The 24,373-nt window shown below is 48.0% G+C and overlaps 1 protein-coding gene across 3 annotated transcripts in view; it reads left to right on the top strand.

The window, feature by feature from the left end:
- Positions 1–17,356, top strand: part of FNDC1 (fibronectin type III domain containing 1) — a 98,029-nt gene extending 80,673 nt beyond the window's left edge. For all 3 annotated transcript variants that reach the window (XM_047769818.1, XM_047769817.1, XM_047769816.1), the window contains 6 exons: positions 4,534–4,642; positions 7,913–7,992; positions 11,658–11,687; positions 12,481–12,642; positions 14,066–14,188; positions 16,560–17,356. In XM_047769818.1, coding sequence (XP_047625774.1) covers positions 4,534–4,642; positions 7,913–7,992; positions 11,658–11,687; positions 12,481–12,642; positions 14,066–14,188; positions 16,560–16,675 — 620 coding nt within the window. In that variant the 3' untranslated portion in view covers positions 16,676–17,356. The remainder of the gene's footprint in view (positions 1–4,533; positions 4,643–7,912; positions 7,993–11,657; positions 11,688–12,480; positions 12,643–14,065; positions 14,189–16,559) is intronic.
- Positions 17,357–24,373: the final 7,017 nt, after the last annotated feature.

Below are 24,373 nucleotides of genomic sequence, written 5' to 3'. Positions count from 1 at the left end.
CTTACAGAAAAGCATCTGTGTTCTCTTTGGATAGATGCTTCTTCTCAAAATGATTCCTCCTGGGCCAGTGAGTGATGCTGGAGGAAGGCATATGCGTGTGTGTCTCGGGGCTGTGGATGGTGGGATAAGCCCGAGTTTGGTATGTTAGCTGTCACTACAACGCTCGTGTAGAACATTGAATTCAACATCTTTAGTGCTTTTGCTTTATGCCCCCGTTATTATCTCTTAAAATAAGAAAAAAGCATCTGGGAACATCCAAAGAGATACTTTTCCTATGGAGTTTGCTCAGCAGCCCCAAAGCCAGGGTAAGGCACGCAGGAAAGGGTGCCTGGGTGTTGTGCCAGGTGGGGTGGTAGGACCGGGGAGAGTGAGGGTGCAGATCAAGGGGTCAGAGTCTGGGCATAACTGAGTAGTTATGCCACCAGCCACATGGGAAGTCCAGAGTCTTGGTGGAACTGAAAATGCCTCTCCCTCCAGCCTGCAAGCTGCCTGGGCTGTTGCAACCGGCTTTGGTGAAGTCCAGCCTGTTCCTAATAGAAAGCAAATAAATCAGTGGAAGGAGAAAAGCTTGTAGTCAGAACAGCCAGAAAACCCTTTTATTAACTGAATACGGTTTTATGAATGGCAGTTTTGAAAAGCAAACAAGCATACAGAAAAAAATTGTGGAAAAAAATCTATTTAGCTTTTGATCTCTTGAATGACAGATGTTACTTAACATAAACATACCACTGTGCCCTGAGCCATGCGGCTTCTGAGAAACAGAAGGGTGGATGCAGGGTGACAGTGCCAGCCACGTTAGATGTGCCTCGAAGGCGGAAGCCTTCAGAAGACACCCAGAACACGTGGCAGGACTTAATTCCCACGCAGTTCCTGTATCAGCCTGTAGAGGTCGTGCTTCTGAACACACGCTCTTGTTACCTTTGCATCCCAAGCTTCCCAGATCTCCCTGGAGACTCTGGGGTCATGTCATCATTGCACACCCTATACCTAACCCCAAAGCAAACCTCAGGGTGCTAATCACAAGGACTCATGCCACTAGCATAAATGGTAATAAGAATGAGGTGTTTATAGGGATTCGGGCACTCCCGCTAGAAAGTTGTGCCAGCTCCTGCCGAGGAAAAAGTATCCCCATGGAACTTGTCAGGGCACCACGGCCCTGCGATATGCAGCAAAAGCATCTTAGACCCGAGAGGCCAAAAGAGAGAATAATGGGAGCTCTCCATCAGCAGATGAGTCCAGCACCAGCTCGTTCAGCTGTGGAACAGCGAGAGGCGAAATGGGTACACAGATGCCTCCTGAAACCAGATGGAACGTCACACTTGCGGGCTCATGGCAGGGCGTTCAGGCTCCGGTAGCGCCCGAGGTGTGGAGCGCTCTGACCTCCACCAGCCATCCCCTCGTGCACAAGCAGTGAAGAAGCCAGGTGGTAACCCGCACCCGGGGAGACCCCTGCCGAGTAAATCTGTCTGTGACCCGTTGCATTCCCCAGTCGGACCCTGTGAATGAAGCAGTGCCGCCATCAGAACTGATTCGGGAGTTCCTGTTGTGGCGCAGTGGTTAATGAATCTGACTAGGAACCATGAGGTGGAGGGTTCGATCCCTGGCCTCGCTCAGTGGGTTAAGGATCCAGCGTTGCTGTGAGCTGTGGTATAGGTCACAGAGGTGGCTCGGATCCCGTGCTGTTGTGGCTGTGGTGTAGACTGGCAGCAACAACTCCAATTAGACCCCTAGCTGGGGACCTCCATATGCCGTGGGAGCGGCCCTAGAAAAGGCAAAAAAAAAAAAAAAAAAAAAGAACTGCTTTGGTGGGAAATCACCCACGTGATGGTCTCCAGGTTTTTCAGGGTGAACTTGGCCGTCCCTCCGGACCGGTTTTGAGAAAAATAGAAAGAGCGAGAGTTACATGTGTTCAGCAAGCACGTGGTAAAAATCCAGAGGTGAGGTTAAGCCGAGAAGCGTGGGGAGAGGCCCAGGTTCTGATGGAAGCAGAGATCAAAGGGGATGAGCCAGGCCGGCCCATCCAAGCCAGGAACCCTGGGTGCACGTGAGAGCCTGTCTGCGGCTCCATCAGCGTGTGCGGCTTGGCATTGCTGTCCTTGACACGGGAATGCTGAGGGAGCAGCAACCCTTCCCGAGTCCCAAGCAGCATCCGGCGCAAAAGGAGACCGAATTCCTCTGGAAAGCCGTGAGGAAAAGGCGTCAGGGCCCCGTGGTCTGCTCCAGCTCCCTGCTGTGGGCCACGTGACTCAAGCCCACTGTTTTTCCTCCACCACAATGGCCCTTTGGAGGTGATGGGTGAGAACGGCTTGCTGCTGAAGTCGCCTGCCTCTTAGATGGGTTTGATGCTCTCGTCATCTCCTTCTTGACATGGGACCCTGTTCTTTCATCCTGAATCTCCATCACAGGCTCACCGTCTTTGACCCAGCATTAAAAGCTGGGGTTGCTCGAAGCTTGGTCCCAAGTCCTCTTTTCTCCCTCCAGGATTTTACCTGCGCACATGATTTTAATTCATCTTGGAGATGAGTCATTGGTTTAGCGCTCCAGGCCCAGCCCAACTCTCCTCTGAGCCTCAAACAGTAAAATCGTGTCCACTTGGCACGGTCACCCAGAGGTCTCCAAAGCATCTCAGACTCAGCCAGCGTGTCCAAAATCAAACTCATGACCTTTCTGAGCCCCACGCCTGCTCAGCTGGGTTTTCTGTCGCAGAGAAGCCCTCACGTTGCACCCATTTTTGCAAGCCTGAAGCATGGAGTCCTCTTCAAGTCTCCTCCTTTTATTTCTCCTCCATATTCATGACTAAATCCTGTCACCTTTACCTTTCAGAGTTCTCCTGAACTCATCCATTCTTCTCCATCCATTACCCTAGGACCTGAGCTGTCACCTTGTCTCACCTGGATGTCACCATAGCTAGACCGCCCTGTTCACATCCCACGCCCACCCGCGGGGCTCTCTGCTCGGCCCCGGAGAGGAGCGTCGAGAGTCTTGTAGAATCACCTCCTAAATGTCTTCTCTTTCTTCTAGAATGAAAAGCAAAAGCCCACCTATCCAAAGAACGCTGCCTGCTTTTCCGCTCTGTGCTTCTTCGGCTTCATTTCCTGCCGCCTGCATCCCCACCCTGCCCCTCTGAGGCTCCGCCTCCTCCTGGTTCCTCCCTCTTCGGCATCTTTGCCCAGGTTTGCCCTCACCCAGAATCCTCCCCACCCCCTGCCACGCACCGTAGCTGCTTCCCACCCTTCAGTTAGCGGCCCCATTCCCGACCTCGGCGGAACCCTAAGACACACCCCCACCCCCACCCCCGGCTCAGGGAGTGTTCCTTCATATCACAGCAGCATCATTCTGTCTGTCTGCCTGTCCGGCTGCTCCTGGAGTTACAAATGAAATGAGTCTCCACTTGATCCCCAGCACTTAGTGTCTGACAAGTAGTAGGCACGCAGTAGGTAGTTGTGGAACGGATTAATGAACGCAAACGTGGACCAGATACTTAAGCCCTGGCTAGGACTCAGTCGCCTCGTGTGTCCACAATGGAGGCCGTGAAACCTGTGTACCAGGATCAGGAGGCTTAAAGCAAAACTTAATCCACAGTATTTGGCAGGATGTTTGGCGCAGAGGGAGTACCTGACAGGTGTTTCCTTCCAGGGTAGGAGACTCAGCGTAAAGGATGAGGTGGTCACTTCGGCAGCACATGTGCTAAGATTGGATGGATACAGGGATTAGAGGAGTTCCCACCGTGGCATAGTAGGTTAAGGATCAGGTGTGGCCACAGCTAGGGAGTAGGTCACTGCTGCAGCCTGAGTTTGATCCCTGGCCCGGAAACTTTCATAAGCTGCCATTGCAGCCAAAAAAGAAAAAAAATTAATTAAAAAATTAAAAATAAAAAGGATGTGTGAAGCTATGACATGAACTTCCCCTGGCCTCCTGAGGTAGCCTCGAAGGCCGGGCAGGGGTCAGGGCTGAGGACGTGCCTGCTGAGGTCCACTAGTAGCAGATAAGGCAGAGAAAAGAGCTGCCTCTGTTGTCACTTGATGTTGAGGTCAAGGGCAGGCACAGATGTTCACCAGCCAGAAACCAAGGAGAACCTTTCACAGTGGGTGAGGAGACCACCCACCGTGAGGCTGGGGTCTTTCGGCCACACACAGAATTCGCCATTGATGGTTTCTTCATTTCATGGAAGGACAACTCTACATACCTCTACTAGGAGTGTCATCAGTACTTGTGTGGGTGTCACCACTCTTTTCTTCTGCTGTGCATTCGTGGTTAGGTGGGATTAGTTCCGAGGAAAAGTGGGAAATAAGGAGAAGGAAGAAAAGTGGGGAACCAGCTCATCATCAGGAGGTGTCTTTAATTTTGTTATCTGCATCTGGAGTCACCAGTGGGTACCAGCGTCCTCCCCACTCCTGAGCCAACACACTGCTTGCTCCCCATCTTGTACCTCTCGCTCAGCTCTGCCTCCTCCGCACCCCCTCCCCTGGGTTAAACCTCCTGGTGATGTGGTGCCTTGATGCTCATTGGTCCCTGCCTCCGTTCCGCCTGTAGGTTACTTGGTTTACAGTGCATCCTATGAAGACTTCATCAGGAACAAGTGGTCCACCCAAGCTTCGTCAGTAACTCACTTGCCCATTGAGAACCTGAAGCCAAACACAAGGTACAATGTGTCTGTCATTTATCAAAAGAGAGAGAGACCTGTGGGCATGGTCGCAGATATCCTTAGGTTGAAAAGGAAGCGATTAATCAAAACAAATTTTTTTTTGTCTTTTTAGGACTGCACCTGCAGCACATGAAAGTTCCCAAGCTAGGAGTCAAATTGGAGCTGCATCTGCCGGCCACATCTGGAACCTACACCACAGCTCACAGCAATGCCTGCTGGATCCTTAACCCACTGATCGAGGCCAGCGATCGAACCCTTATCCTCATGGATACTACTCAGGTTCATTACCGCTGAGCCATGACGGGAACTCCCAAAAATATTTTTATGATTTCTTTTGAATTTGCTATTTAGTTCTCGTAGACTATTAATGTGTGTTTACCACTTGTCCGATCTTTTTCCTAGGAGAAATTACTACATGCTCTGTAATTGTTAGGTCATTGTGTTTATATTTTTTCCCTATTTTCCAGAGACTAGAACTACCTATCCCTGGGGAAGGAAAGGTAGTTCTTTGTGTTGAAAAGGAATCAATCTATTTGTAGACACCACGTGGGGGCTTCAGGCAGCACCAGTTTCACATGTGACGTTAACAGAGCAGCAGTTGCTAAGCATGTTAACCCCTGGTGCTCAAACTCTATGCTGTACACGCTCAGATCATTGAATACTGCAAAAGACGTATTTTACACGTGAATAACGGTCACAAGAAGCATGTCTTCCTAACGGGGCAGTGGCTGTCTAGCCAGCGGGCCATCTGGGAGAGAGTTTATAGCCCTTAGTGTAAAACATGTAGCACTTGTTTCAAGGGTCCCAAAACATGTTCAAAAAGCGTGTGTGTGTGTGTGTGTGTTTCCTCTTTTTTTTTTTTTGTCTTTTTGCCTTTTCTAGGGCCGCTTCCACGGCATATGGAAGTTTCCAGGCTAGGTGTCTAATCGGAGGTGTAGCTGCCGGCCTATACCACAGCCACAACAATGCAGGATCTGAGCCGCATCTGTGACCTACACCACAGCTCACAGCCACACTGGATCCTTAACCTGCTGAGCGAGGCCAGGGATTGAACCCGCAACCTCATGGCTCCTAGTCAGATTCGTTAACTACTGAGCCACGACGGCAACTCCCTGCGTTTCCTCTTTTATACCGTCTGGGTTTGCTCGCCATGACGTGCTTGTAGACTGGCTCTCTGGGAGAACAAAACCAAACAACAACTGGTTTATGGAGTCTGCTAGTTTCTTTTCTCCCATTGTGGCCAATTTCAAGCCAGCGTGGGCCTGTGAAAGTTCCGGATATTTGACCGTCGGCTCTCTGAACCACTGTCCTGTTAAGCCACCGTATTTCCCTAGCAAAGTTTTCTGAGTGTGACGTGACCCAGGCCTGAGGTCTCCCATTTCTTATACAGCCAGAGGCAAACAGAGGAGAGAGAAGCAAAATACTCTCCTTAAACAGAAATGTGTTGAAAGGGATAGGAACTGGACAACAGCCTTGGGCACCGAGAAACTTCTAAACTAGCCGAGAACTTTCCTCGGGGCCTCTTAAAGTCCTGGGCTCACTTGAACAGAGCTTTCATAAATGATTATAAACGTCAGGATTCAGCAACTAAAAAACAAGCAGCCAAACAGGAAACTGAAGAAGCGCTTTGCTTAGTTCCTGCCTGATGGTGATGAAAGTGGATTAATGAAAACAAAAGCGAAACCAATGCCAACGAAGCCAACACTCCGCTCTTTTGTCGTGTGCGGAGTGACCACTGTGACAGCAGTCTCAGGAAGCTGAGAGAGGCCTCAGAGCGGTTTTGCCTCATAGCTACTTGCAAATCCCAGTCTCCTGCCGCTGTCCCCCACAGTCCAGCACTCTTTTGACAGCTTTTGCTACCAAAGTGATACTGAGTTTTGAATAATGTCAGGACAGGGGTATGCAGGGCGGTGCTTGATCCGTTCTGTCAATAGGTATGAATGCGGGGCCCCGCGATGCATCCAGAAATTGCTTACGAGGTGCGTGCTCTGGGCCAGGTGACAGGTTACACAGAGGATAGAGCAGTTGCGGGGGGTGGGGGGTTGTAAAATACCCCATGGCCTCCCATGAAGCTCACAACCTAGTGGAGACCAATGGTTTATTTTTTTATTTTTTATTTTTATTTTTGCTTTTTTTCAACAGCAGATAGAGTGGGTCTCAACTGGTTGGTGTCCAGTATTTTCTTATCACCGCCTGTGGTCCAGTAGCTCATCCGAGTACAAAATAAGATGCTCTGGGGCTCCCAACCCACCTGACTGATAGTCCCCCCTCTAGATCAACAGGCAGCAGGCTGATTCCGACAGTGTGCTTTCTAGCGCATTCTTTGTCCCGAGACGAACCCCCAGCACAGCCTCTTCTGCCTTTCCCACTTTCCCTTCCCAGACTCGCTTCTCTTGCCTTGAGGCACAGAAGCTCGAAACTCCGTGGCTTTAAAGCTCCAGAGCCGAGCATAGCACTTGTCCTGCGCCCAGCACAATGTTGTCAGGTTAGTTCCAGCCAGGAGGCCAGCCTCTGGCCTGGTTCGCCCTCTCCCTGCCAGCAGTGGGTTGCATCGTCGTCCCCCAGTCAAACATCCTGCTTTTTCACACAAAGTCCAGGGATTAGAATTAGGTTAAAACTGGAATTCTGCTTGGTAGGTGTTTCACTGCTCCAGCTCCTTCCTCTCGGCAGTTGGCGGAACTCAAGATGGGATAAGAGCCGGATGAGAGTTGATCATTCCATCCAGGGACAGGCCTTTGGGGGTCTGGCCGACCCCTGATGCTCTAAGGAATACACAAAATCTAAGGGGCCTTCAGACGCCCAGGATGCCTCTTCTGTTCCCCTTGGTCACATGTCTGTGCTGTTAACTGTATTATTTTGAAAACTATCCGAAAATGAGAAAGTTCAGAAATAGCACGAAGAAATAGCAGTGGTGGGATTTTTCATTGTAGCTTAGCGGGTTACAAATTCAACTAGTATCTAGGAGGATGTGGGTTCGATCCCTGGCCTCGCTCAGTTGGTTAAGATCTGGGGTTGCTGTGAGCTTCGGTGAGGCTGGTTGCAGATAGGGCTTGGATCCTGCATTGCTGTGGTGTAGAATGGCAGCTGCAGCTCTGATTTGACCCCTAGCCTGGGAACTTTTTTTTAGGTGCAGCCTGGGAACCTTTTTTTAGGGTGCGGGATACAAATGGTGTATGCGTTTGTGAATATAGGACCCTTTGAGTGTTTGCCTCATTACATGAAAATTAAACAAGGTTCTCTTTCAAAAATGTTTTCTTCTAATTTCAGGTATTATTTTAAAGTTCAGGCCAAAAATCCTCACGGCTATGGACCTGTCAGCCCTTCGGTCTCATTCATTACAGAATCAGGTACGGGTGACTTCATGTTCTCGTGGGTGGGATTTTTTTTTTTTTTCTTAAAAACAAATAATCTGAAATAATGCCTGCAATAGAATAAAAAATAGAACAAAATTCTTTCCTGTTTAATCAGTTCATTCTAAGATAAACATGATTTTTCTTTCTGCGAAGTTAAAACTTGGATAATAAAATTCAAAGTAGTCGTTATTGGAATGGCCTGGGAAGTGAAAAGGTCAAATTCCAATGAAAAGGGGAAAAATATAGTTTTGAGTCATGTGGAAAAGATAAGTTTGACGCTATCTGTAAAGTCTTAGTTGCAGAGATAATTCCTTTTATTATTTTTTTTTAATTGCAAACAGCTGAAGAGAAGTGGCATGTGTCCTGAGGGGCAGTGGACTCTTTCGGTTGGTCACATCTCTAAGATGCTCTCTGTCCTAGGAGACGGAGATGTCTCTCGGTAATGTGGACAGTTTAATTAAGAATGTCACTCAGAGGCTGTCTCTGCTTTGCGATGCTGGTATGCAGCATCCCATCAGTGAAACATCCCTGTGGTCATGGGAAGAGGCAGCACACACGGCGCGGGCCCACGGTGGCCCTTCCTGGGTTGGCAGCCTTTCTGTATAGGAGAACGAGCAGGAGGGTTGGTACCTAGGTTGGCACCTCCAGAAGCCCAGCTGGGCCAGCTCTGCACGAGAGGGATTCTAGCTTCCATTTGGTTAGATTATTTCCTACATGTAGCTTGACCCCAGAACATTTGCCACTGGAGGATATTTTTTTAAGTGTGATGCTTTAGATCGACGGAATCAAAACATTTGGGGAAAAAAAGAAAACCTTTTGTGAGATCGCGCCTTATACTGAACATTTAGGCAGGGGACCTCACAGAAGTGTTTTTACCTGTTTCATCTAAGTGTATTTCTCAGGAGTAATTAAGAGTAGAGAAAACCATTATCCGTGGTTAACTTGCTAAAGTAAGGACTGTGTCTATGTTGATGGTTGTGTTTCCTAAAAATAACATGAACTTTTGGCAGTTATCAGAATTAACATGATAAAGGGTCTGTAGGGAAAAAAAACCCGGATAATTCAGATCTAAACAGCTGTCAAGAAACTGAAGTCTGAAATTGAAAAGTAGAGACATCTAAATGTGATTTCTGAGACTGCAGTGTAAAACTTTGTAAAACTTTCGGAGTTCCCATCTTGGCTCAGTGGTTAACGAATCCGACTAGGAACCATAGGTTGCGGGTTCGGTCCCTGCCCTTGCTCAGCGGGTTAGGGATCCGGCGTTGCTGTGAGCTGTGGTGTAGGTTGCAGACGCGGCTCGGATCCCGCCTTGCTGTGGCTCTGGCGTAGGCCGGCGGCCACAGCTCCAGTTCAACCCCTAGCCTGGGAATCTCCATATGCTGCGGGAGCAGCCCTAGAAAAGGCAAAAAGACAAAGAAAAAAAACAACAACTATGGAAAACTTTGTCAAACTCCACTAGCCCTTTCCCAAGACAAGTCCCACCATGCTCCCAGCCTGTCCTATCCTGGGGGGGAATCTAGGGCTCACCCCAACTTCTGAACAATACTGGCTTGGGGAAGACACTGTACCTCACTCTCAGACAGTCCCCAGGAGATCAGGCAGTGATCTCGCCCGGCCACCTCCACTTTATTCATTCTGTTCCAGTCTCTCCATTTTGTCTTCCTTGCTGGAACTTGTTAGGGGATCAACAGGAAAATTATCAAGTAATGAATTATGACCTTGGCCAATTATGATATTGGCCAAATGTAACAGTCAACGAATGTGTGCGTGTAACACAGGCTGCACCTTGGGGGTAAATAAGTTTTTGTTGTTTGTGACGTTGTTTTGAATTGTTCCCCTGGACGCCACCTCGGAGTATTTGAGTGTTTTTCAGCGCACTTTTAAAACTTAAGAGCAGTTATGTCACTTTATTTTGTGGATCGTAGATGAGGTCAAAGGGGCAGCTCAGAGGCCATTTGGGGGGATGGAAATGCTCTGTGTGGTAGTGGCGGAGGTCCATGAGTCTATTCGTGTGTGAAAAATTCATAGGATGTTTAAAAAAGGAATTTGACTCTACAATAATTTTTTAAAAAAAGGACAGCCCATGGTTACCTGGCCTGTGGTATTTTATAAAAATGAACTTCTTTGAAAGCAGGATTCCTTAAAAGGTAGTTTCCTATTAAGTGGCATTATTTGGGCTAAGACAAAGACATGCTTTAAAAACAGCTTCAGGAGTTCCCGTCGTGGCGCAGTGGTTAACGAATCCGACTAGGAACCATGAGGTTGCGGGTTCGGTCCCTGCCCTTGCTCAGTGGGTTAACGATCCAGTGTTGCCGTGAGCTGTGGTGTAGGTTGCAGACGCGGCTCAGATCCCGCGTTGCTGTGGCTCTGGCGTAGGCCTGTGGCTACAGCTCCAATTCGACCCCTAGCCTGGGAACCTCCATATGCCGAGGGAGCGGCCCAAGAAATAGCAACAACAACAACAACAACAAAGACAAGACAAAAAAAAAAAAAAAAAACAGCTTCAGTTCCTGTCATGCCTCAGTGGGTTAAGAACCTGACCAGTATCCATGAGGATGCAGGTTCAACCCCTGGCCTCTCTCAGTGGGTTAAGGATCTGGTGTTACCATGAGCTGTGGTGTAGGTCACAAATGCGGCTCAGATCCCACATTGCTGTGGCTGTGGCGGAGGCCAGCAGGTGCAGCTCTGATTCAACCCTTAGCCTGGGAACTTCCATATGCTGCAGGTGTTGTCCTAAAAAGGAAAAAAAAAAAAAAGCTTTTTTGAGGAGTAAACAGTGTACAGTAAACTGTCCATCTTCAAAATGTGCACCTGAGTAGGTTTCGAGGTATATTTATATCCTTGGAGCCATCCCCAGGTCGTGATGGTAAACACCCCATCACCCAGCATTTCCTCCTGCAGCTGTTCAGTCCGGCCCCCCGCCCTCCCCATGTGCCCAGCTTCTCTCCTGTTCTCAGACAGTCACTCATCTGCTTTCTATCCACCGTAGATTCATTAGCACTTTCTAGAATTTGGCGTAAACGGAGTCATACAGTATGAGTTCTTTTGTCTGGTTTCTTTCACTCAGCATCTTTTTTGCGATCCATCCATATTGCCGTATTTATCAGTAGTTCATTCTTTTTTTATTACTTAGCAGTATTCCATTGTGTGTCTATGCCACAATCTGTCTATTCACCTGTTACGAGACATTGGGTTGTTTCTGTTTTTTGGCTATTGCAAATAAATCTGCCACGAGCATTCATGTGCAAGTGCTTATATGAACATACGCTTTAATTTCTCTTGGATACATATTCGCGCAGAATGGGTGCATTGCGTGGTTCCTCTATGTTTTTACCTTTTTAGGAAACCACCGAAGTGTTTTCCCAAGGCACTTGAAAATGTAATCGGTGTTGAATTACTGTGTAGTGCCCAACGTGAAAATATTATCTTCAGGCACCTTCGGCTTCTATATAAATAACAAAGCAATAGAAATAGAAAAGACTATTTCTCGAAAGGAAGTGCTGAGCAAATAAAAACTAAGGGGAAATCTTGGTGACTGTCAAATGAACCTTATACTCCTATTTCCGTTTGGTTAATTCTTTCCGTTATAAAAAATTTTCAACAATTGCATGGCTGTGAAACATAATAGTGAAGTCACTTATTTCTCTTTCATTCTACAGACAATCCTCTGCTTGTTGTGAGGCCACCAGGTACGTTTCTCTTCTTGATAAACTTGACACTCCAGTAATCAAGTTGACTATTGAACATGAGCTTATTGTGCTTACTCACAGGTAGAAATGCTAGACCATTTTTGTATTATAATTTTCTGGAAACTTCTGTGGTGTCTTTGCACCTGTCATCCTAATCTGGGGAAAAGACTGCTCTGGAAATTTTTAAATAGGGCCATAGCAGCCAATATCTATAAAAACCATTATGGGTGGTCAATATCTATGAAAATAGATAATGTTATTCTCATAACTCCTTTGAATAGTTTCAGTTGGTGAAAAGATAGCAAATGCATTATGTGTTCAATAACATTTTACTTTATTTTTCAAATAAACAGAGAAAGACCTATTGCTTAAGGTCATGACTGAGCTTGTGAGTGACAAGAACGTAGGCACCTATGCTGAGGAACTTTGGTGGGGGAGGTAGGGTGGCAGTCCCCCCCCCCCAATGCCTGCTGCCCCGCAAGGTCAAATTGGCCATTACTGCTTATATTTCTTGAGGCTTAAAGGCTTTTTCTTACTCTGAGCATCCTTTATAGAAACACAAACACATTAGCTACGTTCAGGTACAAGGAACTCCCCAGTTGTACCTGAGAACTAAGAAAGAAGAGAAAAGAGAGAAGGAGTGCCCCCTGAGGTGGGAAAACGGCTCAGAGAGGCCCTGAGGGGAGAGGGAAGCCCAGTGAATAAGTCGAATTGTCTGGTACTTTGTGCGAGAGTAAACACTGCCAAACGCCATGACTCAGGAGATGTGTAAGAGGTGCTTTGTGTTGTGCAGGCGGTGAGCCCATCTGGATCCCATTTGCTTTCAAACATGACCCTGGCTACACGGACTGCCACGGCCGGCAGTATGTGAAGCGGACATGGTACAGAAAGTTTGTGGGAGTGGTTCTTTGCAATTCACTGCGGTATAAGATCTACCTCAGTGACAACCTGAAAGGTAGGTCTTTGGGGATGGTGAGCTGTGGGAAGGTGTGGAAGGTTTTATTTTATCAGATACTAACTTGACATAGCAGGTGCATCAAAATGCATTTAAGCTACAGACCTACTATTTCTCACTCTGGCTCAAATGCAAACAAGGTTTACAGGCTTGAATTCAGAGTGACTGGTTTTTCCATCGATACCCAGAAATACATATGTTTTTAATCTACTGCTTTTTAGGAATGATGTCCAAAATTCTATTAGTAACTTAAAGGCCATTTTTCTTTGTTGTTAATTCTGTAGCAGTAGGTAGGAGTGTAAACTGGAATTATCGAGAAAAAGAACCCTCTACATTGTTGCCATTGGCACAACTTGACAGAGAAAAAAAAAATGTAGGCAGTGAAACACATGAGCAGTACTATTTCTTCTGTCTGAACACACCAGAGTTCCTTGGTGGCCTAGAATTGTCACTGCTGAGGCTAGGGTTCAATCCCTGGCACGGGAACTCCTGCATGCCCAGGGTGTGACCAAAATTAATTACATTGTTTTCATCATGGTAGGGGATTAAAATAAAGAGTAGCAATCGTTTGAACTACTAACATTCCAAAATGCTATTTCTATTCAGCTGATTTTGACTCATCCACCTACAAAAAATTGTTTTTTTATTTCAAAATTTGCCTGCCTATTAACTTTTTAGTACCTATATTTTCTAAAACCCTTCCCTCAGCTGGTTTGTATTTTGTCACGGGTTAGGTTTGTTTTGTTTTGTTTGTTTCTTGCTAGCGGTCATCATTTCAAGATAATGTCAACCTCTCCCCAGCCATCTCCGACTCTGGCAATTTCTCAGTGTCTCTGCCTCTCTCAGCAGCCATTGGCTATTTGTTTCTCTCTGCTCTTTTTTCTTTTTTTCCTCTCCCACACTGCGCTTTTCCTCCCCTGCTTCAGAATTCCTGGGAGAGGTTGCATAGCCCTGTCTGGTCTCCTAGGGTTGAGAGAAACAAGTTTGTCCTACTGTGCTTCTGTGGTTCAGGACCAAGGACAGCGCCTCATGCTCCAGACCCACTTCTTCTAGTTATGTATGAAAACAGGGTCTTACATTTTTACAGATAGTCAAGCTTTTCATGGTTATTTCATAATGTATTATCTGGCTATCAGAGTTTCCTCCTTTTTTAAAACCAAAGAGTAGAAAGGTCTATCACAGACAGACTGAAAATGCTCATGACATTAGTACTTGCCTTGTAATGAACACTTAAATATTTAGCATACATGATCTTGCTGACTCCTTACAACAGTTGGAAATTGACGTCACTAGCGCCACCTTTCAAACTTACATAACACGAAGAGTTTAGGTAATGTGCCCACGTCTAAAGCCTGTGCAAATTCCTAAACCAGCTGTGCTATTTTTTGACCCGTCACGGACCCATGGTTATTCCTTGATGCAGATACATTCTACAGCATCGGGGACAGCTGGGGACGAGGGGAAGACCACTGTCAGTTTGTGGATTCACACCTCGATGGAAGAACAGGGCCTCAGTCCTACATAGAAGCCCTCCCTACCATTCAAGGTAAGGCAAACAAAGGCCCAGCATATTACACTGCGGAGTAGGCGAGGAGGGCTATTCGAAGGAGAAAATTCACTCTAGCTCTGAGTGTGCTTTACCATTTGAAGGTGGATGTTTGCAGCATTTTGGATCCTAAAAATAAGGAATTGGCACACTACTCCTACTGCATGCTGGGCTTGGGATGGGCCTGAGAGGTAGGGATACAAAGGGCTAGAAGCCCCTGGGCTTCCCGTGTAGCTCTCAGCATAACAAAGGAACGTAAGATCTTACTCCTGCTCTCGGGGCGTGTGGTCAGAGAGGAAGGTAACCATGAGCAACCAACTTAAAGTACAAACGATGGCAAGAGTATGTCACTTGATCGTCCCACGGTCAGGCAATTGCACAGGTTATAGTCACTGAGTTCAAGGGAGGGGGGACCACTGGAAGCCATCAGGGAGGGCTTTCAGAAGAGGCTGCCTCGGGCTGAGTCATAAAAATACATGCAAAATCGGAGGACCTTCCGGGTGGAAGACGGCGTGAACAGAAGTACAGAGAAAGGAAAACTAAACAGAGTCCCTGTCATGGCTCAGTGGCTTAGGAACCCTACTAGCGTCTGTGAGGATGCGGGTTCAATCCCTGGCCTCACTCAATGGGTCAAGGCTCTGGCATTGCCGCAAGCTGCCATGTAGGTTGCAGATGTGGCTTGGATCCAGTGCTGCTGTGGCTGTGGCTGCGGTGTAGGCTGGCAGCTGCAGCTCTAGTTTGACCCCTAGCCGGGCAACTTCCATGTGCCGCAGGTGTGGTCCTAAGAAATAACAAATAAAAATTTAAAAATAAATGAAAATAAATCCGCCTTACATGCCCATCGCAGGTCCAGGTGGTCACCCCTAAATCCCAGGTGCCCGTGTCCCCTTCCCTAGATGACTGGTTTATCTGTCCTCCCAAGGGAAGGGAGTCAGACAGTGAAAGACAGACATCATATGATCTCACCTATATGTGGAACTGAGAAAAGAAAGGATACAAATGAACCTATTTGCACAACAGAAAACAGACTCGCAGACTTCCACCAAAGGGGACGAGTGGGGGATGGGGAGGGATGGGCTGGGGTCTGGGAACTGGCACGTGCCCAGTGAGGGACATGGAAAGATTGGCCAATGGGGACCTGCTGCACAGCACAGAGAACTCGCCAGTGTTCTGTGCATCTGAGGGAGAATGGATATGTGTGTATGCATGACTGGGTCCCTTGGTTGGACAGCAGAAATGATCACAGCCTCGTAACCTAACCATACTTCACTAACACTTAAAAAAATAAGCAACAAGTACCTACTGATAGCACAGGGAACTTTACTCAATAATTGATTGATTGCTTTTTAGGGTTGCACCTAAAAAGCCACATGTAGAGGTTCCCAGGCTAGGGGTCCAATCGGAGCTATAGCTGCTGGCCTACACCACAGCCACGGCAACATCAGATCCAAGCTGAGTCTGTGACCTACACCACAGCTCACGGCAACGCCGGATCCCCAACCCTCTGAGCAAGGCCAGGAATTGAATCCATAACCTCATGGTTCCCAGTCAGATTCATTTCCACTGTGCCATGGCGGGACCTCCACTCAATATTCTGTAATAACCCAAATGGGAAAAGAATCTGGAAAAGAATGGATCTTTGTATATGTATAACTGAACCACTTTGTTGTCTGCTTGAAACTAATACAACATTGTCCATCAACTCTACTTCAATAACGAAAATTTGGAAAAAAAGAGGGATAGAGGGAGGGTAAGGCAGGTAAGGAGAATCCATTCAAATGTGAGACTCACCTCTAAGGGATAGGATGGTAGTTGTTCTTAAAAAAAAAAAAAAGAAAAAAGATTACTGGTTTATTATAAAAGGATATCACTCAGGAAGAGCCAGGTGGGAGAGGCATCAGGCAAGGTGTGGGGGGGGGGGGCCTCCCCGCCTCTGCAGGCGCTGCTCTCCCTGCATCTCCACGTATTCACCAACCGGCAAGGTCTCCAAACCAGTGTGGCACAGGCAGGGTGGGTGGACTCTCTGGCCATTGGTGACTGAACTCACCTTCCAGCCTCTCTCTTCTCCCCGGAGGCTGGGGCCGGGACTGAAAGTGCCAGCTCTCTGATCACCAGGTTGGTGTCCTTGGCGACCAGCCCTCATTCTAGGTGCTGTCCAGACGTCACCTCATCAACATCAAGTCACCGTGGTTGGAAGGATTTATTGTTCGTTTCTAGACACCTTTAGTGAGTGCTCTTGTCTCTTAGGAAGTGCCAGGGGTTCCAAGAGCTCCGTGCCAGGAAAGGGGCTGACGGTCAAAGAGGTGGCTCCTGTGATAAACCGCAGAATCTCAGATGCGTTTTCCTTCCCTCCCTTTCCCACTCCGTCCAGGCTACTATCGCCAGTATCGCCAGGAGCCAGTCAGCTTTGGCAGCATCGGCTTTGGGACCCCGTACTACTACGTGGGCTGGTACGAGTGTGGGGTCACCATCCCAGGGAAGTGGTAACTGCGGGACGATGGCACCAGGAGCTCGCCCTGCCCGGCCCCCTCGACTGACTTACACTAGGGGCTGTGAGCAGGGGAGAGAGACGGTGTCCGAGCCCACTGTCCCTGGTGACAGTCCACGGACCTGGGACACCTCAGGCATCCTCGGTCTGGAGCTCAGTCCTACTTCTTGGCTGGACCACATGCGGGATTCAGCGTTGCTGGTACCTTTGCTTCTCCACGTCTTGCCTGCGAAGGCGCGTCCCGGAGACGCCAGGAACGCATGGCTCCCGGATGCCCACCGATGCAGTACGATTTTCATACTTTTTATGCACACAGTTCAGACGCTTCACTGTCTCCCGGGATCAGCATAAACACGCTGGGCTTGCTTCACGGGATGCCACCTGCTTGCTTTTTAAAAAACTTTTCCTCACTGAACTCCTCCGAACGTAGCTAAATGTAAGCTTTGGATCTCTTCCTATGCTGTAGAACTGAATTACTAAAAATGCCACCAAAGGAAATGTAGCCTACTTAAGATTTATTCTGTGGATTTATCCACGGCTAGGCGCCAAATGTGTCAAATCTCATTTGTAAATTCTCAGTTTTGATATATATATATATGTATATATGCATATACATATCCACACTTGTCTGTAAGGACGTTGATTAAAACTGCTAAATTTGTACTTGTTCACTAGATAAATGTGTGTGGGACTTTTTGGAGCAGAGATGCTGCTCTTAACATCTTTTTTGAAGGTTCCAAAGACTCTGTACTTTAGGGGAGTTCCTGCTGTGAGGCAGTGGGTTAAGAATCCAACTGCAGTGGCTCAGGTCACTGTGGAAGCACAGGTTCAATCCCCAGCCGGGTGCAGGTGGTTGAAAGGATGTGGCATGGCCGATGCTGTGGCATAGGTTGCAGCTGCGGCTCAGATTCAATCCCTGGCCTGGGAAATTCCACACGCCCTAGGGGCAGCCATAAAAAAAAAAAAAAAAAGAGTATGTGCTCTACATAACACGACAAGAGTGGAAAGGCATTTGTTCTTTCTGCAAATGCTGCTGAGCTGTGGGAATGATTGGGAGGCTGTGATCCTAGCTGAGAGCCAGTGGCGGCCTGAGTGACTTCTGCCTCCGTGCCCGCGTGGGCTGGTGGTCTCTGTGAGGGCATATCCATTATGTTTCCAGATTAATTAGGATTTCAGGTCCCAGATTTATTTTATTTTATTTTATTTTATTTCATTGTTTATACTATTATTATCTATTTTTTTGGTTGCTCCCACAGCATGCTGAAGTTCCTGGGCCAGGGATTGAACCCTCATGACAGCAGTGACAATACCAGATCCTTAACCACTAGGCCACCAGATAAAATCCCCAGATGATTTTAAAACCCAGTTTAAAAAAGCTCATTTCAGAGTTCCCACTATGGCTAGTGGGTTAAGAACCCCATGTTGTCTCTGAGGATTCAGGTTCCGTCCCTGGCCTCGCTCAGTGGGTTAAGGACCTGGCATTGCTGTGAGCTGTGGTGTAGGTCGCAGATTCGGCTCGGATCTGGCGTTGCTGTGGCTGTGGTGTAGGCTGGTGGCTACCACTCCAATTCGACCCCTAGCCTGGGAACCTCCGTATGCCGCAGGTGTGGCTCTAAAAAAAAAAGCAAAAAAAAAACCCCAAACAAACATAAAGGAAGTCTAAGCAACACTTTTTCCGCACTCACATTCAAACATGCTCCACAATGCCAAGCCAAAGATGTGACTTTTAAATATAAGTGAATTTTCCCAGTAAGCCTCCTGCAGAAGAGGTGGGGATTGGGCTGACCTAGAGAGACAGGCCCCCCTCCTTTGCGATTCACACTTTCATGCACTGCAGGCGTGTTTCCTGTCAGCCTCACCTCAGAGGGTATTATGTTCATTTCATGGACAGCAGGACACGTTCCCCTCAGAAGGATTTATGCTTACTTTGTATAAACACAAACAGTTCACTGGCATTCGCTGATGCAATGGTTCCTGACCCCCACCTGGAAACTCAGACTGTTCGATTATAGAAATCTGGACTATTGGAGTTCCCCCTGTGGCACAATGGGTTAAGAATCCCAACTACAGTGGCGCAGGTGGCTGAGGAGGTGTGGCTTCCATTCCCAGCCCGGGGCAGTGGGTTAAAAGGATCCAATGTTGTCACAACTGTGGCTCAGATTCAGTCCCTGGCCCGAGAACGGCCATATGCCTTGGGTGTGGCCATTAAAAAAAAAAAAAAGAAAGAAAGAAATCTGAATTATTACAAAGAGGCACTTGCAATTACGAACGACCCCAGAGGATAGAGCAGCCAAAATGAAAACAAAAACACTGAATTTATACACTGGTATATATTCTCAATATTCTCTTCAACTTAAGTTACACAACAGTTCAAATGAGTCCACAGCAGTCACTGCAAGTTCCTAGTGCCTTGTGGTCCTGGAGGAGACATTTTAGGAACGCCATTGGCAGAGGGATGCCAAGAAGGGGGCATTCGAGATAGCAGAACATCTGGAAACCATTTCATGTCAAGTTACGATGCAATTTTTTTTTTTTTTTTATGGTCACACCTGTGGCCGACACCACAGCCACAGCAATGCAGGATCCAAGCCGCATCTGCGAGCTACACCACAGCTCATGGCAATGCCGGATCCTTTACCCGCTGAGCGGGGATATGGATCAAACCTGCATCCTCATGGATACTAATCAGTTTCATTTGCACGGTGCCACGATGGGAACTCCCAAGTTAGGGTAAAATTCATGTAACTGTTTTCCTAAAGACTTCAGCTATTCCAAGGCTCTGAGGGAAAAGAGTTTCTCAATTCTGGAGGTCAGACGTAGACACAAGTTGGAATTAAAGGAAAAGAAAAGCTGGCTCAACAATATTTAGAATTCTGAAAGAATTTTGGAGGAACGCAGTTATCAAATGAGCCTTGTTGGAAAATACTGAGAAGTTCATCCCTGAAAAACCTTAATTACAACTGGAAACATCTAAACTCGGGATTCGAGGCCCTCAGCCTGTGAGCCAAGAGTGGCTTCTCTACACATGGAAAGGGTTATGAACAAAAGCATCAAATGGACCAAGTAAAACCACCAATAATGTGCAACAGAGACCATAGATGGTTTCAAGGCCTAAAATATTTACCCTCTGAGACGAAGTCTGTGTAGCCGTGGATTAGAGTTTTCATGGGTTTGGGAAGGTTTTAGCAGAGTTCAACTTTACAAACTAGCACACACTACTTAAGAGATGTCCTTTGGCTTTTCTCTGACTTGAGATATATTAATTGTCTGACTATCAAACCTGAACTCTGCACTGAGCGGTTGATCCAAGTCCCCCGGGTTCCTGCTGGTCAAGCCCTCTGTCTCTTCTGCTGTCTTGGGAAGTATTAGGCTCTTTAGGAGGCTTAATGCATTTTTAATATAACCAGTTGCTTAAAACACACTTCCCAGCCTTTACTGGGTGAGTTTTGACTTATTCCTTTCCGCTTTTGACTTCTTCAAGTCGCACAGGAACATGGGTCTTAGTCGCTACGCATAATTGTAAAACAGTTCCACCAACAGAATCAGCCCACGTCTGCAACAGTTGTAGATGCCTGAAATTCAGCTCCCAAGTTGTAACTACTGTGTGACTGATGATGAGAGTCAAGTTCAAAAAGCAAAACCTGTCCCCATTCATCCCATGTCCCACTTCGCAGATGAGGCTGAATCAGGAGATCTGTGTGAAAACACAAAGCGTCCTTGTCATGAATGGTGATCTAGCTTCAAATCTTAATTATAAAATTATCAATGTACAAATGTAAAAGATCATAATGAGAGCTAAGCACATAAGGATTTATGATAAAAGTGAAATAAAATTAAATAGAAATGGGTGCTGATAAATTAACTCACAAAAAATTTCTTCGTCCAAACTGGGAAAGCAGTTTTCTCTCTCAAGCAGAGGTTGTTTGTTGGCCAAGAGTAGAAAGGCCTTGGAGCGTTCTGGAAAGAGTTTACAGGAGGTTGGAGCACGTGATCCCGGGACAGGAAGTAACTTGCTTGCGGGACGCACTGCTGGGTCTGGACCTTAGTAGCGGCTGTTCTAGCCTCCCTTTCCCCATGCTCTTCCCCCTTCCCTTTCTCCTGCTCCCTGTACATGGCTCCACCCCCCTCCTTGCAGGCTGGCTTTCTCTGAGCACATGTGGCCTGAATGGCCACCAGCCCCTAGACTTCCCACAAGGGCTGCCATGTACAACTGGGCAGTGTTCAGCCGGCACAACTGTATGCAATTATCTGTCTACCAGATATTGTAACTCAGCTTCTCCCCAAGCCTCTCAGCATCCAGATCCACGGAACTGGGACCAGGCTCTGATTGGATACCTTGGGTCAGGTGTCTATGCCTTGAGCCAATCAGCTGTTCCTACGTGAGGGTGTCACCTGGTAGAAACATGGCTACCTATGCCTGCCCTATGAGCAGGGGCTGTTTGCATGTACAAGTGTTTCTGAAGGTGGGGTCTGGTTGCTTGCTGCTCTAAAGCCATAAAGAGATGAGGTTGGTGGAAAGGGAAGTTTGTTTTATTTTGGATGCCAGCAACCAAGGAAGGAGATGGGGCGGACTCCTAGCCAAAGATGGACACTGACAGTCAGTGGGAAAGAGCTTTTATAGGCGGAGGGAGGGGCTACATGTCAATCAGCTCTGACAGGCATCTTGAAATTGGTCAAGCAGTGGTCTGACCAGCATCGTCTTGATTGTGTTCAGTTCATCTTCAGTACCAGGGGCGATTTATTCCCATTTCCTTGAGGCCAGTTCTCGGAATCGTGGCAGCTTATGGCGTGGCTACAGTCTGGTCATCATGTAGTTGACTGCTGGACGTTTCAGTGTCTGTAACACAGCTCACAGGATATGGCTCAGAATATTATCTATAGCCCCTGAGAAGGAACCGAAGGTTCTTGATTTTACTTAATGACTAAACTTATTATTTGGTCTCATTTAACTGTTTTCCTTTGCTCCTGTGTTTTTTCACTTCTCTGATTAAACTTATTCTTTGCCCAGAGTTTTTCTACAGACAAAATGCAGGCAGAGGACATGGAGAGGGGAGGGAGCATAGGTTCGTGCTCCCTTTCAGAAGGAGGAAATGATTGGCATTTCTAGGATAATACTCAGAGGAGAAATAAAACAGGAAAATGATAATAAAAATTTTTCAAAAATAGGAAAATGAATCGTTTTATTAGGTGACTGATAATTTTAATATGGTTTCACTTAGGGCATACTGTGGGTTTCATGTTTGTTCACCACAGGGTCTTCTATTTTCTATGCTCCAGTCTTTCTAGCGCCATTGGAGTAGGCGTCCTTCTTAAATGAAGAAAAATTCAAGAACTCTTCCAAATATTTATCATTAAATTATGGGCAAGGTTCATTCTTGCCCTGTTCACCTGTTTGATGGTGTTTTGTTTTTCGAGGTACCTACAGTCTTATGTCATTCTTCTGCTCAGAGTCCCAAAACACTCTACAAAGAACAAATATAGTGCAACAGAAGGTTGAATGTAAAATTCAATAGCTTAACAGCCTAAAAACTTTGAAGGACAAAAATACACATGAACTAAAGACAATACACATCATTATAGAAACAAGAAAGCAGGCTGGAGTATCTTTTCAAATCAGCCTTCAAAATAAATGGGTAAAATAGTACCACACCTCTTTTTAAAGAAAAATGCATTCCTTTCTATCATCTGAGATGGTCCAAGAAAGCTCTGATTTTTGAACTGACATAAAAAGCAGATCAAATACACAAAGTCGGAGTTCCCGTCATTGCGCAGTGGTTAGCGAATCCGACTGGGAACCATGAGGTTGCGGGTTTGGTCCCTGCCCTTGCTCAGTGGGTTAATGATCCGGCGTTGCCGTGAGCTGTGGTGTAGGTTGCAGACGTGGCTCGGATCCCGCGTTGCTGTGGTTCTGGCGGAGGCCGGCGGCTACAGCTCCGATTAGACCCCTAGCCTGGGAACCTCCACATGCCGTGGGAGCGGCCCAAAGAAATAGCAAAAAGACAAAAAAAAAAATACACAAAGTCTTTCCGCAGATCTCTTGAAATGAATAACCAATACTAGAATAAGCTTCCTTAAGATACAATGGGCTAGGCAGCAAAGGAAAATTCTTGAAACCCTGGCAAGTGACAGGCCCCGAATGTCACAGTGGGGAGGAGGGAAGTCTTTGGAGCAACTGGGGATGCACTTCTTTGGGAGCTCCCAGGGGCCCAGGTTCCTCAGGGCGACACGTGGTCTCCAAGCCCCTCCATGATCTGGTCACCACCCCAACACACACACACACACACACACACACACACACACACACGCACACACACATGCACACACACTAGCATCCCTGCCACCAGCTCCTGGTTGTCACAGATCCTGCACAGAGCAGGCCCACAGTAAGTGTTAGTCAAGTGGGTAACTGTACAGCTAAGTATCTAGGTAGGAATGTAAGAAGGAATGTCCTTCAATCTCAGATTATCAATGAGAAAAATGTGCCCCCACTCCCATCCCCCAGCCCCCAAGCTGTCTGATTCCCTCTCAGCTCCCCGAGGAACCTCATTATAGTTCATAAGCTGTCCCATTGTCTCACTTCCACTCCCCTCCATCCTCCCCCTCCATCCACTCCCTCCCTCCACTCTCCTCCATCCACGCCCTCCAATCCACTCCTCCCTCCACTCCTCCCTCCACTCCTCCATCCACTCCTCCTCCACTCCCTCCATCCTCTGCCCTCCATCCACTCCCTCCCTCCACTCCCGCCATCCACTCCTCCCTCCATTCCCTCCATCCACTCCTCCATCCTCTCCTCTCCCTCCTCCACTCCCCTCCATCCACTCCCCCCTCCACTCCCCTCCCTCCACTCCCCCATCCACTCCCCTCCCTCCTACTCCCTACCTCCCTTCTCCATCCTCTGCCCTCCATCCACCTCCCTCCCTCCACTCCCTCCATCCACTCCCTCATCCATCCTCCCCTCCATCCTCCCCCCCCTCCATCCACTCCCTCCCTCCACTCCCTCCATCCACTCCCTCCCTCCACTCCCTCCATCCACTCCCTCCCTCCACTCCCTCCATCCACTCCCTCATCCACTCCCCTCCATCCTCCCCCTCCATCCACTCCCTCCCTCCACTCCCTCCATCCCACTCCCTCCTCTCACCCTCCATCCACTCCCTTCATCCCTCCCCTCCACCTCCCCTCCTCCACTCCCTCCCTCCACTCCCTCCATCCACTCCCTCCCTCCTCTGCCCTCCATCCACTCCCTCCCTCCACTCCCTCCCTCCACTCCCTCCCTCCACTCCCTCCATCCACTCCCTCCCTCCCCTCCCTCCACCACCCTCCCTCCACTCACCCTCCATCCACTCCCTCATCCACTCCCCTCCATCCTCCCCCTCCAACCACTCCCTCCCTCCACTCCCCTCCATCCACTCCCTCCATCCACTCCCCTCCCTCCCCTCCCCTCCATCCCTCCCCCTCCATCCCTCCCCTCCCTCCACTCCTCCCCCCACTCCCTCCTCCACTCCCTCCCTCCACTCCCTCCATCCACTCCCTCCCTCCACTCCCTCCATCCACTCCCTCATCCACTCCCCTCCATCCTCCCCCTCCCTCCCTCCCTCCTCCTCCCTCCCATCCACTCCCTCCTCCACTCCCTCCATCCCCACTCCCTCCCTCCACTCCCCTCCATCCACTCCCCTCTCTCCACTCCCTTCCATCCTCCC

This window comes from Phacochoerus africanus, chromosome 2 (genome assembly GCF_016906955.1).
Source record: "Phacochoerus africanus isolate WHEZ1 chromosome 2, ROS_Pafr_v1, whole genome shotgun sequence".
In the NCBI taxonomy this organism is placed as follows: Eukaryota; Metazoa; Chordata; class Mammalia; order Artiodactyla; family Suidae; genus Phacochoerus; species Phacochoerus africanus.
Note: the sequence above shows the minus strand (reverse complement) of the source record. Positions and strands in the feature narration are given on the sequence as shown.